This window comes from Lagenorhynchus albirostris, chromosome 1 (genome assembly GCF_949774975.1).
Source record: "Lagenorhynchus albirostris chromosome 1, mLagAlb1.1, whole genome shotgun sequence".
NCBI classification, from domain to species: domain Eukaryota; kingdom Metazoa; phylum Chordata; class Mammalia; order Artiodactyla; family Delphinidae; genus Lagenorhynchus; species Lagenorhynchus albirostris.
Window position 1 is genome coordinate 190,797 of NC_083095.1, and position 13,759 is coordinate 204,555.

Consider the following 13,759-nt stretch of genomic DNA (forward strand, 5'->3'; position numbering starts at 1 on the left):
TTTTTTCTCAGTTGTAAATGAAGAGACCACAATAATTCATGGGCAGTCGATGATGGAGCTCTAAGTTTCAAGTCACTTATGTAAATATTATGAGCATGACTTCTGGGGTCTTACATTAAGCTCTGTCTAGGTGTGTGAGTGACTGCATGGAGGATGGGCTCTGATGCAGAGACCACTCAGCTGACCCAGGCATCGTGCTGAAAGGATGTCAGAGCCCAAGCAATGTCCACACGAGGTGGACACAAGGCCCAGCCCTCAGACCCGGCTGAGCCCCCAGCCTACAGTCAGGGTCACCCTCCCTTACACGTGAGTGTGCATCACAGGAGCAGGTCCTGTAGCTGATCTTGAGCCTTGCACAGCGACCCTGTATGGGGCAGGGTGGGCTTCTCCTCCAGGCCCTCCCTAAGCAGAGACGGTGAACAAAATAAAGAGCTGCTGTCAGTAGAAACTGTCAGGGGTTGTGGCAGGGTTTTGTCCGTCATTCAGCACCTGGAACATAATTATTCATTCCCTCGTGTGATCCTATTCCATATGTGGTAAGTATATGGCACAGTGGGACTGGATGAGGGGTCAAAGGCCACACTGTGAGCGGAGATGCTATGAAACAGTGCAGATCCAAGTCCAGGGCCAAGGTCCTCCCCAGGATGCAGGAGGACCTAACAGCTCAGGCAGGAATCCTGCACTGTCCCAGGTAGGAAGACACACCTGTGTGGATAGAGACGTAACACCATCTGACTCACACTTTAGCAGGACCACGCTGACACTGGCGAGGTAGTTACTTAGGAGACGTTGGGGCACTATTACACCCTAACCACTCTCGAACTCAAGGCAAACATTTCTAGTTTAATCTTGTAGTAGTTTTTGTTCCATTCAGCAGCCTATGGCACCATTAACAATCTTAGTCTTTGTTATTCTGTGAGCACTTGTCTCTCTCCAAGATTTAAATTTGCTGCTGTCTTCGTTCTATAATTATCTGATATATTGGTGAGATTTTGATAATGTGCAACTTGCCCCATTTTGAGGCTGTTTTAAGAACACTAAATAAGAAGCATTTTCTCAGCTTCTCATCTCTCTGCGTCTCCAAGACGAGTATCAGCTTTATTGTAACACCCAGAAGCTGGAAAGGGTTCCAATATCACACATCAGCTTAATAAATAAGCCAATCATGCTATGATCATTCTTTAAATGCAACCTGTTATTAAAACCAAGGATTCTTGATGCACACAAAAACATGAGAGTATTCACAAATATTTGGACAGAGTAAAATAAGCCATAACAATAAATATATATATATATATATTTTATTTTAACATATGTTATGTTCCGATTTTTATAAATTCTAGAAAATGAAAAGTAACCTGAAGGAACAAGGGAAGATCAACGGTGATGTGGGGACAGGATGGAAGATAAGAAGGGACAGGAAGGAGGAAACCCAGAAACTACTGAAAATAATGAGAGGAATTGATTTGTTCTCTCCTGATAATGCTTATGCCTCCGTCAGTATTCATCACAGTGTTCATTCTGAGTGTGTGCGCTTTGTTACATGTCAAGAACCTCATTAAAGTAATTACAAATGAAGAAATGCATGACTTGGGAGGGAAGGAGTGAAGGGAAGATACTGAAACATAAGAGACTCTTGAAAATACTTCTCATCAACCCTGACCCCCTCCATATGTTTTAGGTAAACACGAGAAGAGAGCAAAGTCATCATGACCTCATTACAGGAGGGGGATCTGCAAACCTCACCCGGAAACTCCAACTCTGTCCTCTAGTAGGTTCCAGGGAGTAGCCTGGCCCAGAGCTCAGGAGCAGATGCTGGATCTAACGGTCACCCCATGTTTCTCCTTGGACACTACACACACCCTCCATTCCTCTGGGTGTAGTTTACACCTCTAACATGAGGGCAACAATGACAGCTACATGACGGGATGTGAGTGCATATGTAAGATGACATATGGGTCCAAAGGGTTTACTCTGGAACAATCACACAATGAAAATTATATTTCCCAGTTGCTATCAACACCACAAAATCCAAGACTCTCACACCTGCTCTGAGACCCTGCCCTTTCTGAGGACATTCAACGACATAGCCTCTTATATACTAGAAGGTCATGCAAATAGGGTCCTTCCTCTGCTGATATAAAGCAGCCCCAGCCCTGACGCTGCAGCTCTGGGAGAGGAGCTCCAGCCTGGGATTTCCACGTGCTCCATTCGGGGTTCCGGAAAGAACACTCACCATGGACTTTGGGCTGAGCTGGGTTGTCCTTGTGGCTATTTTACAAGGTAATTTATGGAGAGCAAGAGACACTGAGGATGTGAGTGGATGTGAGTGAGGGAATCAGTGGATGTGTGACAATCTCCTGACCAGGATGTCTCTGTGTTTGCAGGTGTCCAGTGTGAGGTGCAGCTGGTGGAGTCTGGGGGAGGCTTGGTGAAGCCTGGGGCGTCTCTGAGACTTTCCTGTGCAGCCTCTGGATTTACTTTTGATGATTATGCCATGAGCTGGGTCCGCCAGGCTCCAGGGAAGGGGCTGGAGTGGATCTCAGTTATTAGTTATAGTGGTAGTTACACAAACTATGCAGACTCTGTGAAGGGCCGATTCACCATCTCCAGAGACAACTCCAAGAACACGCTGTATCTGCAAATGAACAGCCTGAGATCTGAGGACACTGCCGTGTATTACTGTGCGAAAGATACACAGTGAGAGGCAGTCAGTGTGAGCCCAGACACAAACCTCCTTGCAGGGAGACAGGAGGGGGGATGCAAGGAGGGAGGAGGGGGGATGCAGGGGGCACTCAGGACATACAACTGCTGTGTGTTTCAGCCCCAGGAGCAGGTGCAGATGGTAGTTAAGGGCTGCTTTCCTCTAAGGGTCTGGGGTTTCCTCTCCATATACCAGTTTTCCCTGGGGAACCTCTCTGTACTCATCCATGGTTCTTGACTTACACATTCAGTCTCTCAATTACAAAGACTTTTCGAAATAGGAGAATAAGTGACATATATGAAAGGCAGAGACTCAAAGTTATATATTCAGGTTTTCCCTTGTCTAACTCTTGTCTAAATAGACCCGTTTCAAAACTATCCCAACAGATGTATAAAGAGTTAAACAGATTCTTCCTTCCTCATTATGATATCTCAGCCCTGCCCTACTGTAGACCAGCTGTCCCTGCCAAGATGCTGGCTGTTGACTTGCCTGCTAACCTCTTGTATGAGAAGCATAAGTGCGCTGAGCAGCCCCGGATCCTCAGGGGGTCGCTGGGAAAGATGCCAGTTAGAGGGGACGTGGGTGGGGGTGTTTCTACATGTGCTCCTTGCTATATAGAATCCCTATATGCTTATATAAGACCTGCATCCTCTTCTACTGTGCAGTTCATTTTATGTCAAATATTCATCATCAAAGCTATTACCAATAGACACATATGTAGTTGGTTGGGATAGTTTACAGTCAGGTGGATAATAACATGAATTTTCACAAGCTGCTGAAAAGAAATCTATTCTCTTTCCTTCAACCCAGCATCTTAGGTGAGCACTAAAATGCAGGAAAGTCCCACAGCTTCTCATTCCACGAAGAGTCCTGCAGACCTACAGGCAGGCCCACCTCTGTTCAGGAACCTTTGCAGGGGAGGCCAGGTCCAGGGTGGAGAAGCCCAGGCCTTGACAGGACGTCTCACTTTGTCCTGATGTGTGCTCTCCAGCACATCACGTGCCAATTCCAGGATGCAGTTTAGCTTCACATCTGTAGGATTCAAGTGTCTCGTTACCTACATCACATGCTTGGTGTGCATATGTAGAAACAAAATAATAAAAGAGGCCCTGAGTGTTGGGGTCCAGGGTAGGCCACCCGAAAATATGCCTCAAAGTGACTTAAGACAGAGCCAGTGCAGAGGGACATGCTGATTTTCCTCCGTGTCTTCCCAAAGCGAGAAATAAACCTCCCATGTGAAAGGTGCTCTCCCCACATCTATGCATGGAAATGAAATCGTCCTTCACCTCATGCTTTCCACCAGCCTTTGTTCTGTGGAAAAATATTTAGCCAAAGAATAAGTTTAATCAGAGAAGCGAGCAAATGCAAAAAGAAGGGAAAACTGTCCAACAAGACTAAATAATAATAGTTTGCTAATTAAGCAAATCAAGGACCTTTAGTTCCTCCTCAAGGGCTGCAGATAATATTCTTGTCCATGTCCCATGAGCCGTCTTATAGATACTGAACTTCCCACCAGGAGGAAGAAGTTAACTGCATGATGACCAGACTGTAGCCATGACATAAGCTGCCACAATTGCAAGAACTGGCCTCAAAGAAATGGGAACAAACCGACCCTGGACCTGATTAACTCTACTTAAAACAATCAAGAGGAGGCTGATCAGACCACCACATGACCAACTGCAAGACGACTGTCACAGTTCACTCTGCCGTTTCTGCCCGTAGCCCCTCCTTCCGCCTATAAAAGCCCTTTCCCACAGATGCTCAGTGAGGGGTGGCCTTTGGAGAGAAGTCTGTCCCCCACCCCCGGGTGCAGCTAAAATAAAGCAAACTTTCCTTTCTACCAACTTTGCCTCTTTATTGGCTTTTCAGGACCGAGCAGCCGGACCCTGCTTTCCTTTGCAGAGGGACACTCTTATCACCAGGCATGGGGAATTCAGGCCTGGAAGCGTCTATGAACAAAACTTATTCTTTTTTTAATGCACTAGCCACCCCCATACTCTGCTTAGGTTCTTCACTAATTTAGCACCCAAAGCACACATTTCCTCCTTCTACCAGTTCCTCACAAATGTTGCATCTTTGTCTAAATATATAAAAGCTGCCTGCTTTGATGACTTCTGGGTCCATTTCTATGGCACGTCCATGTCTATGGTTAAAATGGTTTTCTTTTCTCCTGTTCATCTGTCTTTGTTAGTTTTATTATCAGTGCAGCCTCAGGAACTCAAGAGGGGCCGAGGAAGAGATTTCCCTCCTGACAAATCCAAGTTGTCTTCTGTTCAGCCTCACGCTGTACAACCTCTTAGGAACCTCAGTCCTCACGGCCACTGTCACTCTGCTGACATCACCTTGCCAGGTGTGTTCTTCTGGAATCTCTACTTTGCATTTCCATCTCACTATTCGATATTTCTTCCAAATAGGTGTGAGATTTCAGTGTCCATTGTCTGGATGTACACAGTTTATTAGTCATACCCTATGAAAGGACATCTTGGTCTTTTCCAAATTGTGGCAAATATGAATAAAGCTAAGAAAGTATCGTGTGCAGGGTTTTCTCTGGACTAAAATCTTATTGTCTTTCAGATACATACCAAGGAGCACTACTGCTGCTGAAACATAGATACGGGTATGTTTAGTATTGCAGGAAGCCCCCAAAATGTCTCCCAAGGTGCACACTGTTCTGCATCCCCACCAGCTGTGAATGGACCCCCTGCTGCTTCACATCCTGCAGGTGTTTAAGGTTCTCAGAGTCCTGATCTGATCCACTCTTGTAAGTTTTCAGGGATATGTCCTTGTTCTCATTGGCACTTCCCTGTGACATATGTTCTCCCACAGTCTTACTTGCAAACTTTTTGTCTTTTTGGTCAGGTTTCTGTTAAGGGTTTTAGCCCATTTTTTAATCCTTTTGTTTCTTTCTTATTGTTGAGTTTAAGGCTTCTTGGTACATATTAGATAACAATCACATATACTAGATATGTCTTTTGTAAATAATTTCTGCCAATCTGTAGTTTGCCTCTGGATAAATTTTAAATGTATTTCTTTTTGCTTCTCAATTATTACTTGTTGTGTTTCTATTACAATGAAAAGTGAAGTTAAACTTTCACTTCCTAAGCCATGGGAACTTCATGTGGGAACATGTCACAGTACACTCAAAACCTCTTTCAGATACTACAGGGATGGAATGGGTAAACAGAGGGGGGACTTCGTCAGAGATGCTTTTCTGAAAAAGTAGAAATGTACCAACGTACCCTCCCTCCTGTGTTGCTGGTGAGAATTGTGCTGCGTGTCCACAGAGACACAGATCCTTGATGAGAGAGTGAGATTTCATCAGTTAGAATGACGGTTTCCTAACAATAAATTTTACCCGTGATGGATCTGAGTTTATGAATGATTGTAACTTGAATAATTCAATGGATTTAGCAAAGGTTGAAACAAAATCAATACCTTGAATTATTATTATTAATTTTAATTTATGTTGCCCCAGAGAAGAATTTGACAATCACAATTTCAGTAACACATTTCCATTACTTTGACTTATACTTCTTAAATTTTAGATACCTTGTTGTTTCATAATAAATGTTTCATTAAATCCCTCACATTTGAAACTGGATTCCAAGTGGACCTAGAAGATGAAATGTGAGGACAGCGAATGTCTCTACAGTCAGTAACATCTAAGACAACTAATTTAATATCACACGAGGGCATTGCTGATTTCCAAGTATAGCTCCTGCTTCTTCTTTTCTCAGCGATTCCAACAAACATACTAAATGACCTAAACCATCTGTCCTCAATGTTCCTGAAGTCCACACCTCATTCTGAGCTTATACTCTCAAGATTTTACAAGGGAAAACACAGAGACCATCAGAGGACCTGTCCAAGTGGTCCCCATGAACCCACAACCACCAGCCCTTCTCCCTCCTATCACGATGGTCAGGCCTTCTTGCTGTGACCATCACTGGTAACCTTCAAAGCCAGATGAGTGAAATCTCCCCATTTCTTTTTCCCATCACCCACTGGGCATCTCTAATGGATATTCCCTCCAGCATTATCATATGATCTGGTTCTAGACTTAATGGACCCCAATTATCTCTAGAAAGGAAAAATAACTTTTTTTAGTTCTTGTGACCTAACACATTTTTCCTAGGGATAAATCGACCCTAACGACACATCTCCACCCACTGAAACATAAAGACACCTGCTATATATCCTTCTATGTTAACATGAATTTGGATGGATCTCCTCTAATCCACCAGCTCAAGAAAGGCAGGTCAGACGCTGGGGCATCTGTACAAATGCAGGACCTTCGTCCATCTGGTGAATAATGGGCCCACCTTGTTCTAGGTTTTAGATGCCATCCCTTCCGCTTCCCTACCCCACAGCGTATCAGCTCAATTTTCAGGTCCTGACAACAGGGTCCAGACTTGTCCTGTGATTCTTGCCCATATTACTTTGGTTGGCTCTCCTATTATCAACATTCAAGCAGGCAGATTATTTAGTATTTAATTTACTCTGCAAATATTATTGGAAAAGCTAGAAGAAGTATCGTACTGTGTTCAGGAAATAGTATGGAGTAAATATCTTCTCACAGGCAGCAGGCTCGACATCAGTCAGTGTACAGGTGAAATCACTGGGCTGAGGGAGAGCTGACGTGCCCCAGACCCACAGGTGTGACCTCTCAGGGCAGGAGTGGAGCCAGGGCTACATGTACAGGGTGTCAGTCAGAGATGGGGACTCACATTGGTCTTTCTGGTTCCCAGCAGAAGTAACATCACTGATGACACTCATGTCAAATCCAACACCCCTGGCAACCCCACTATAAAGTTCAGACATCCCATTACCATCGTGATCCCGAATTTGATCCTTGCAGACTGAAATGCAGATGGTGAGGCCACATCCTCAGTACCCACAGCGAGATGCGATGGAGCTGTGCTCTGCTCTCCATCACCATTTACTTAAATGACCTCAGGCACAGTCCCAGGACTCACTGACCCAGGGACTCTGGAGAGCTGCTCTCACGTGGACTTTTTAAGGGAACCTGCTTCCTGAAGTGGGAGCTTTCCTCTGACCATGATACCCTCATACTCTGCAAGCCAATCACTGTGAAGGTTTACTTCTAAGAATCATGCATGTTCTCTCACCCAGTGCAGTGGGAACTGTGTTCCCTGACCTCTAGTGTCACTGGCTGTGACAGAGTTAGAAATGAACACTTCTAGAAGGAGTGAGTCTGTGCACTGTGACCAGGTCACCTGCCCAGCAGGTTGGAGTCCTGAGGGGCTTCCAGGAGCTGTCTGTTCTTACCCCTTGCTAGCCCTGGGGATTCCTCAATGTCCACCCGCAAGGAAGGAGCCCTGAAGCTCGCGGTGTTCCTGCAGACACTCAGTTGTGCACAGGAAACAGGCAGCTCAGGCTACTGGCCATGTCAGCAGTGCTGGGATCCATGACCATCTCAGCAAGAATGACTACCTTGTCCACAAAACACACGGTGTGTTTAGTTGTTAAGAGGAAATCCACCTCCAGAGCAACTCTTGATAATATTTAAACTGTTTCAGGTGAAGAAATGTTCACCCAAATTAAGGGAAACACGAAATCCGTTGTGAATTATGATAAACATTAAATTTTACTTGACTTTGTCTGAATTCAATGTCATTATTACATGTATGGTTTGTCTCAAATACTTGCCCATCCAGCTAATAAACAGGAGGTAATGCAGAAAAGGAAAAACAAGAGTCTGTGTCTGACATCTTGGAGGACCCTGAATGTGTGATGGGTATTTATGTGAAATATATACATCCATGGGATTAAAGTCTACTCCCCAAATCTGCCGTTAATCCTTGAGCACAGCTGACTTCCTGACTAGCCCTTCAGCATCATTTCATTCCTGGACACAGAGTCCCCCAGGCATAGAGAGGGGACCCCAGGTTGGGGCTGAGTTCTCTGAAGGCACAGTCAGCACCCTCCTCAGGTGGAGCCCCAGAGACTGGGACCTCCCTTCACTACCTTCTGCTTTTTATAGACTGGTCCCTCCCATATGCAAACATCCCCTTATGTCACAAGGTAAAAACAAAGTACCAGTTCACTTAAATTCGGGTTTCTCCTCATGCTTGAAGAGAATTTCTGGGCTTCAGGAATCTCATCTGCAAGAAGATGAATCCACTGTGGTTCTTCCTCTTCCTGGTGTCAGCTCCCAGAGGTGAGTTTCTCAGGGATTCAGACGTGAACACTTGGGGAAGTTGCATCTGAGCCCATGAGTCACCGTGGTTCTCTCTGTCCACAGGTGCCCTGTCCCAGGTGCAGCTGCAGGAGTCGGGACCCAGCCTGGTGAAGCCCTCACAGACCCTCTCCCTCACCTGCACTGTCTCTGGATTCTCATTAACCAGCTGTTATGTAGCCTGGGTCCGACAGCCTCCAGGAAAGGGGCTGGAATGGGTTGGTGCAATGGGTTATAGTGGAAGCGCATATTATAACCCAACTCTTAAGTCCCGGCTCAGCATCACCAGGGACACCTCCAAGAGCCAAGTCTACTTATCGCTGAGCAGCCTGACAACTGAGGACACAGCCGTGTATTACTGTGCGAGAGACACAGTGAGGGGAAGTCAGTGTGAGCCCAGACACAAACCTCCCTGCACGGAGGCCCGTTACCACCAGGGGTCGCACAGGACCCACCAAGTACAGGGCTGAGGCCTGGGGCAGCTGCAGATAGGGGCTGGGAGGGAATTCTTGATAGAACCTGTGCTTTCCTCTTCCTGCCCAGGAGCTCCACCAGAGACCCTGTTCTGTATCCTAATGTTCCATTGCTGTGGATTATGAAGTGTCTAGAAAATTTGTGTGCATGTATATATTTGCTTAATTTTTATTATAGTTGTGTATATATATATATTCATATGCACAGACACATTTAATACTCAAGAATTAAGGTTGTTTTTCATATCTTTATTTACCTTTTTCTCAAAGGAGCTCAGAACAACCCTGCGGCTCACCATAACGTTCAATTTCAGCCTGAAGTTCGTGAAACTTGTAAATATCCTGAGAGCGCACATGAGATTTTTAAACAGTATGAGTTGTTGTTTGGTTTTTGTACCTGTGGAAAGAAGAGGCACACCCTCCTGCTTTCAGGCAACCTGCACAAACATTTTGAATTCTGCAGCAGGCAGTGTTATAGACTCTAACACCAGAGTGCTCCAATACTGCACATGCAATTATCCTCGTTATTCACAGATTGAATATCTGCAAATTCACCTACTTCTAGCTTTTATGAGCACCACAAAATAAATACTGTCATTTTCTGGTCATCACGGACTTTTACAATGTGGCCAGTTGTTTGAATCACCCAACACACTCATACACACACAAACACACACACAGACACACACACACACACACACACACAGAGACACACACACACACACACACACACACACACATTCCCAGCTGTGGTCAGTCAAGGTGATGCTCTCTTTTCTTGTTTCATCCCATCCTGTAATTGAGCACTTTCTGGGCTCAAATTAGTGCCATGCTTTTCACATTTCTGTGATTCTTGGCGATTGTTTAAAGTAGTCCCAGGCATAGGGCTGAGGGACAGTCTAGTGTCCCTACGCACAAATGGCTGTGAGTGGACTTAGGGAAAATATACATGAGACATCAGCTTCATTCAGTCATGCGTTATATGGCCATGGGTGGTGAAATGATACTCATGTCTCCAATATGCAGCTCACCCAAAACATGAAGACAAAACTGCTGCCGCATATGGGATGCAGCCTTGGAAACTTGCCTTAATTCCAAATACAGCCTGGCAAGTGGGGGCTTATGGCCAAGAAGGCGGTGGGGTGGAGTGGACTGGAAATTATTAAGAGAAGAAATACAAGCTAAGGGGATTCTTGTTACATAGACTCAAAAGGATTCTTGCTAAAGGGACACCAGGGTGATCAGATACCGTGTGGGTGATAGGAGCTTTGATGGCTTTGATCAAATACTGCGGGTGATCAGAGTTCAAGGGTAGGGGATTCTCATTATTCTCACTTAGCAGGGCTCTTGACAAAACCTGGCCATGCACATATAAACACAGAAGCCCACAGGTCAAGACTAGTTGAGAAGAGAATTGCAAGGAGCCTGTTGGCTAAGGGGTGGTCAGGGGTCTTTGTCACACTTAAGCAGAGGAATAATGAACATACAAGTAAACCAGGGATGCACACAGACACACAGAGAAAAGACCATCTGAGGACTCAGTGAGAAGACGTCCATCTGCAAGCAAAGGAGAAAGGCCTGAGAAGGACCCAAACCTGCTGACACCGTGACCTTAGACTTCTTGCCTCCAGACCTGAGAGGAATCCATTGCTGTTGTTTAATCCACCCAGTCTGTTATTCTGTAATGGCCACACTAGCCAACGAGTACACCTATAATATAGACGCAGATAGACATATATGGAAATGTAAGTATCGTATTGGAAAAGAAACATCACCCATTCTTCAGAGGTGACATGAAGCGGTGTCCACCCTGGATCTCAGCCAGCACCCTCCTCCACAGCCCTAGAGAAGGACCAGCCATGACCATCTTTATATAGAGACATGCTTCCACCTGCACATCACACCCAGGCTCAAGGGGAAAGCACAGTACCTGTGCTACTCAGAGTTCGTGTTCTCACCTTCACTGACATAACTCTCTGAAAGTCAAAGCATTGATCAAAATGAACTTGAAAATCTTCTGGTCATTCCTCCTCTTGCGGGCATCCCTCAGCTGTGAGCATCTCCTGGGTCTGAGGAAGGTGGAGTTATGGGGTGACATCTGTGAACTGGGTGTCTCCTTGATTCTCCTTCGGAGGCGTACTGTCCCAGGTGCTGGTGCAGGAATCGGGCCCAGGACTATTGAAGACCCTCTCTCTTACCCGCTCAGTCTCTGGATTCTCCATCACAAACAGTGCTGGCTGCTGGGACTGGATCCCTCAGCCCCCAGGGAAAGGGCTGAGGTGACTGGGGTGCTTTGGTTCTGGGAATAGCACAGCATACAAGATGTCTCTCCAGAAATGACTCTTCACCTCCAGAGACACCTCACAAATTCAGTTTTCCCTGCAGCTCAGCTCCGTGACGACCTAGGACACAGCCCTGTGTTACTGTCCCAGTTGGTTCAGTGAGAAGTCAGGATGAGTCCAGACACGACCCTCCCTGCAGGGGGCGCTCCAACCACCAGGGGGCGCTCATGGTCATCTGGAAACAAGAGGACCCATTTCAGGGCAGGTGCAGAGGTTGGGATGGAGGGATTCTCTCTCAGAAGCTGTGGTTTCTCCACTGGACCATTGCCGCCCTTGAAAGCCTCATCCACAGTGATTACAGGAAACTTTCTTGTTTCTAAACTTGAGACGTTTTTCATGGATTCAGGCTTGTCTGTCTTTCCCCATCTATCTTTGGAAGAGCTGCACAGATATATTTCTTCTTGGGACCTTTATTTGAAGATTAGGTTACTACTTTCTGTTATTAGTTGTCAAGTTTTTAATCGTTTAATGACATAGATAATTTTTACTGTTGAACTTTAAATCTGCTGTCCACCAGATGGATTCCATCAGATGGATTTCCAATTCCTCTCATCCTGACAACCTCTCCAGTCCTGTCTGATGCAACTCCTTTCACTTGAATAGTATGAGTCATGCTGATATTTGGAAATTGATGTCCATACAGCACTGCAGGCATTTTCTGCTCACGGGACCTTTGGAAATGTCGGGACACAGGCTGGGCTGTAACATGTAGGCTGTGTTGCCTGCACCTTGTCATCTAGTGTGGAGATTGATAATAGATAATTAGATAAAATAGAGAGATAGATAAAATGGAACAGAAACAAGTATATCCTAGTCGTATGGAAAATAACCATAAAAACTGACTACATAACCCTTTTTTAGGGAATGGTAAAGGCTGGAAGGTGTAAAGATGATACAAGCACCCGTATGAAGTTATTTGTATTAACGTAAATATTTTTAAATCTTTTGAAAATTCTTTTCTAGCTCACTCCTCCATCACTTGATGAGTGTCTGGTTTTCTCTCTAAGAAATTGACAAATATATTCCGATTGGCGGCCACTGGCATCCTTCCAGCAAGCGGATGAGGGGCCTTTTGCTCTACATCTTCCCCAGTATTTGAATTTTTTTTAATTTTGTGCTTTCACTGTTGTAATAAGTGAGTAGCAGTATTTCATCGTCGTGTTATTTTATGTTTCCTTAATGAAGAATCCTTTTAAAACCTTTATGTCTTCTATGTATAAGTATCTTCAGATCACTGGCACAGTGTACATTATCTTCATTATTTGTTGCTGTTGTTGAGCTGTTAATTTGCTGTATATTCATGATACAAGTCCATATAAATATGATACTAGAAAGCACATTCTCCAAGTCTGTGCCTAATTCCCTTATCAGTGAAGTTATTCTTACTGTTGCTATCATTGTTTATAAACAGAATTTTTAATGGATACAGAAAATTATAAATTTATATTATGAATATTGTTCGGGGTATTATATCCAAAAATTCATCATGTAACTCAAGGGCACCCATAAGTTCTGCCATGTCCATACTCCAGGCCACTTTCAGGGATGGAGGGTTAAGTTCACCTTCTTGAAGGGAGGATGACCATGATGAGGTACCTGAAGTTATTCCTTAAGGGACATTTATCCTACCTTCCCCATTAGATATATTTATTCAATTTCTTTATATAAGTATGAGTCAAGGTATTTGTTTCATACCATGTGTTAAGGTTATATACTAAGGTATTTTCTTTGCTTCTGTAATTGTGACCACTTGTCAGCCACGGGGAGCTCTTTCAGATTGTCTCCTGTATCCTCTTTAAGGGCACCCATCCATTTGTGTGAAGACTTCCTCACTTTCTGGTGCTACAAGAATCTGCAGGACAATCATGTGTATTCTCTTCTCTGGCCCTAGAATTAGCCATGCCACAGCTGAGTTGCGTATCCCATTCTGGAGAATAGTAATAGGAATCAGAAGATTGGGTATTAGGATACTAATGCTGGTGTCCTGTCTACTGGGAGCATTGGCTCTAGACCCTATAAGCTAAAAGACCTTGGAAATATA

General features: G+C 44.7%; 1 gene segment (V, D, J or C); it reads left to right on the top strand.

Annotated features, from left to right (window-relative positions):
- Positions 1-2,188: 2,188 nt before the first annotated feature.
- LOC132516951 (immunoglobulin heavy variable 3-11-like) lies at positions 2,189-2,704 on the top strand. The segment is given in 2 exon segments: positions 2,189-2,283; positions 2,388-2,704. Coding segments are annotated over 2 exon segments (363 nt in total).
- Positions 2,705-13,759: the final 11,055 nt, after the last annotated feature.